Here is a 4,116-nt window from a genome sequence, read left to right as displayed (position 1 = left end):
TTGTCCGGCCGGGGGCGGACACGTCCGTCGGCGCGGATCTGGCGGGGATGTTTTTTTTTAGGGTTTCGGGGAGAGGGAGAGATCCGAAAACGGAGGGGTGTATATATAGGCATAGAGGGAGCTAGGAGAGCCCAAATGAGGTGCGGTTTTCGCCCACACGATCGTGATCGAACGCTCTAGGACATGGAGCAGAGTTTGGTGGGTTTTGGGCCAAATTTGGGGGGTGTTGGGCTGCAACACAAACGAGGCCTTTTCGGTCCCTCGGTTAACCGTTCGAGTATCAAACGAAGTCCAAATGATACGAAACTTGACAGGTGGTCTACCGGTAGTAAACCAAGGCCGCTTGGCAAGTCTCGGTCCAATCCGGAAATGTTTAAACCCCACACAAGAAAGAAAGGTAGAAATGACCACCGGAGGAGAACGAAGCGCCGGAATGCAAAACGGACAACGGGGAAAATGATCGAATGCATGAGATGAACATGTATGCAAATGCAATGCCCGTGATGACATGGTATGAGATGCATGAAAACGAAAACAACACACGGAGACAAGGACCCGAACCCGAGAAATAAATATAACTTGACACCGGAAACGGCAAGAGTTGGAGTACAAATGGGGAAAGTTACATCTGGGGCGTTACACCAGGGGAGGGGGGTCGCGCGCCGGCGGCTAGGGTTACCCCTCAGTCGCTCGCGGGAGCGACGTGTGGGAGGGAGGGGTCCTGTTCAGAGGAGATCTATGTGAGCATGGTTTCATTTCAATAAAATGCAACCGGGGATCCGACCCTGATGATCTGATAAAAAATTTGTTGCATTTGCATTGGTTGAATTAATGTAGGTTGTCATTCTGTTGACGGCCCTTGTACAGTAGGTATCAGTATTTTTTTTGAGATAAAGTATCAGTATTACTAGGAAAGAATATCGGTATTGTTTAAATATGTCAACGCATCCACCCAGGAAACCACATGTCCCTTTGGTTCAGAATTCAGACCACTACGGATGAACCTGCATCTAAGAGCAACTCCAACTTTTTGTCCGTTTGGGTCATCTGGATATAAAACTTGGCCCAACAGGGCGACCCAGACAGACATAGCGTTCGCCTGCTGTCTGCTTTGTGTTCGGTCGGACCCATATCCGTCTCATATTTGAGAAAAATTGGGTCAAAAGCAGATACAAAGCGGACGCTCTCTGTGCCCTTTCGGTCCGCCTCCGTCCGACTGCATGTGCCACCTGGCCCACTTGCCATCCACATCCATTTGTTCCATCCCGTCTCTCTCCTCCTTTTTCTTCTCCCACCCACCCATCCACCCACCCCGCTCGTCCTCCTCCGGCGCCGGTGCTTCGCCGTGGTGGGCTCGTGCTACTCCGGCGCCCGTGTCTGACCGCACCCGGCGGCTCGCCTCGCCGCTGGCCGCGCTATGCAGCATGCGTTGCTGCCCGCCGCGGGCTTGCTAGCTAGCTAGCAAGCCGTCGCTGGCCGTGCATGCATGCTGGTGCTGCTGTCGCGCGCGCGTGCTGGCTAGCTAGCTAGCCGCGGCTGGCCGTGTGCGACACCCGAAGCATGGGCGCGAGCACGCGCCCCGGAGCATGGGCGCGCCCCGGAGTGTGCAATGTGGAGTATGGGCGGTGGCGGAGGCGAGCTCGCGGGGTAGCGAACGAGCGCAGAGGACGGGGTGGGATTCGGGGTGGGCGCGGCGCGCGAACGAGCGCGGAGGACGGGGTGAACTGCGGACCGAGGCAGCCGAGCTCACGCGGTGGGCGCGGCGAGCTGCGGGCGAGGCGGCGCAGCCGAGCGCGTGGGGCACGGCGGCGGAGGTGAGCTCGCCCATCAGGTGTTCGACTGAATGTCAACGCGGAAACGCATAAAATGCGCCAGTTTCCTGTTGGGCGCACCTGTCGACCCAAATGAAAAAACCAGACGCGGACAGGCGGACGGGCGACCCAAATTGATAAAAAGCGGACAAAATTGACGTCCGTTTGGGTCATTCCATTGAAGTTGTTCTAATATAATGGAGCCATCGATCTCTACCTTTAAGATAAAACGGAGAATCTATCTTTTGTGGTATCCTTCGAACTAAGTTTTCATTAAATTTGTGGAACGCTTACAAAATATAACTTGTTTAGTTATGATGATGAGGTCCCGGGAGTATAATAAGCAAATGAAAATAGGAAGACTTCATGGCTTGCTCACTGTATTGCAAGTTGAGGCACTAAAATAAAGTGGTGTGCTGTAGAGATCACATGTCGACCAATTCCGTGAGAAAGAGGGGTCATTGTCTTAATGTCATTCATCATTCCTTCTCCCCTCTTACTTGAGAAGAACTAGTCAGTCAACGCCAATGTTGGTGTCTTCAAGCCCCAAAAAACAGAAGTGAAAATATGTATGTCAACTATATCGGACCAATCTAAATCTTCAAGTACTGTTGCTTATTACACAAATCGGTCATTACGATTATATAATTATTAAGGTTATTGTTGCACTTTGGGCAGGGGATCCATTAGGCGAAAGCCCTAGAGATGCCGACCTCCCTCCCTTGTCTCTCTCCTTGCCGCCCCTGGCGTATCCTGCCACGGCGGTCCCGGGCCGACACTTGAGTAGGCTATACATGCGGGTCTGTCATAACAAAACGTTCTATGGGGGCATTTCTATTGCATTTGGTTCATTCTCTATAAATAAACATGCATATATCACTAAAGTATTGTCAAAAAGACATGCATATCACTAATTTAATTAAGGATTCACCTGTTCCATTTTTAAATGGCACCAGTTCTTATTGGTATCAATTGACCCGGCTAGTGCTAAAAAGCCAGGTCCGGCCCTACCAAATGTGAATGGAAGCCGGCGCCCAGTGGTTCGAGTGGTGGTGTTTGGGGCCGGAAGTCCTCTAGATAAGACAAGGCGACATCATGATGGTGTTTGTGGTCATCCATCCAGTCATGGTAGACGAATCAAGATGTACATGAAGAGGGTCTTTATGCGACTTGAAGAGGTGTTGCGGCTCCTCTAGATGACAATGCACGGCGGTGCAGTCCTGCCGTGAGCGAGTAGTTCCCAGCGGCCTTGGGGCGTGTTGCTGGTGTGCTTCGAGCATCTTGGCCCCTACTTTGCCACTCAAAACAATTTTTGAGGGCTCTCGTAAAAAGTCTATTAGCTCCAACATGCCCCCTACTATTGCCCTAAAAAATGCCCCACGCGCCAAGAAACCAGGAATCTGTGTGCCTGCGCCGCCCCATCTTGCGTCGAGTCCAAGGAAGAGTCAAAGCGTCGCACTGCCCTAAGAGCATGGTTAATAGTATAACCAGCTGCTGGCTATAAGCTAGTGCCATGTCATCTACAGCCCATCTTGTAGGTAACATATACAATAGTAGATCAAAAAAGTGTACTACTTTTTTATTATGTGGCCCACCTTTCATTCTCACAAAGTGCCTAGGAGCACTTGCTAGAGCTGACTCTTCACGAAGAGCCCGCTTACGTTCTCTCTCCTCTTCTCTTTCTTTCAACTAAGCATAAATATACTAGTTTATTCCTTATAGCCCGCTGACTAAGCTCTATTGTACTTACTCTAATCCAACAATTCACCCGATTGCCTCGCGCCCCCTAAAAACAAATTAACCACGGTTCAATGGATCTGCGGTGAACAATTGTCGATGGCAGCCCCGAGGAAAAAGAGATCGTGCCCTCAAATTTAGCGTCGTACATCATGATGGTATCCAGCTTTGCCGGGGGAGTAGGCTACTGCCAAGGAACAGCCTCGCGGAATATCTCCTCCCTCTTGCGCGAGCAGGACGACCTCTGGCCAGCGTTGTGCAACAGTTCGCCGCCGACATGGCCTCGTTCACACAGGCCTAAGTCCATGATCGTAGATTGGTAGGTAAGTTTCTGCTACCCTCCTACTAGTACATGGATTACTTGTATTATTAGTATACCACGCTAAGCCTAAACTGGGATGTGGTCACGTTTTTCAGTTTTGAGAATTATTTCTGCATTATGGCGTCACTATGATATCTCTTTACTTGTTACTGTTTTTTGCCGATTGCATCTTACTGTTTTTTCTCTCTTCTCCGATAGATATACTAACCTGATTTTCTGTAAACGTCGTTTACATAGGTAGTATTA

At 50.3% G+C, this 4,116-nt stretch overlaps 1 protein-coding gene across 1 annotated transcript in view; it reads left to right on the top strand.

Annotated features, from left to right (window-relative positions):
* Positions 1–1,586: 1,586 nt before the first annotated feature.
* LOC119309514 (probable leucine-rich repeat receptor-like protein kinase At2g28990) overlaps positions 1,587–4,116 on the top strand; it is a 15,865-nt gene continuing 13,335 nt past the window's right edge. Inside the window, exon 1 of the mRNA XM_037585504.1 lies at positions 1,587–1,814. Within this exon, the coding sequence (XP_037441401.1) occupies positions 1,587–1,814 (228 nt within the window). The remainder of the gene's footprint in view (positions 1,815–4,116) is intronic.

The sequence above is a fragment of the Triticum dicoccoides genome, chromosome 5B, assembly GCF_002162155.2.
Source record: "Triticum dicoccoides isolate Atlit2015 ecotype Zavitan chromosome 5B, WEW_v2.0, whole genome shotgun sequence".
Taxonomy (NCBI): Eukaryota; Viridiplantae; Streptophyta; class Magnoliopsida; order Poales; family Poaceae; genus Triticum; species Triticum dicoccoides.
This window is presented reverse-complemented; position numbering and strand designations above follow the sequence as displayed.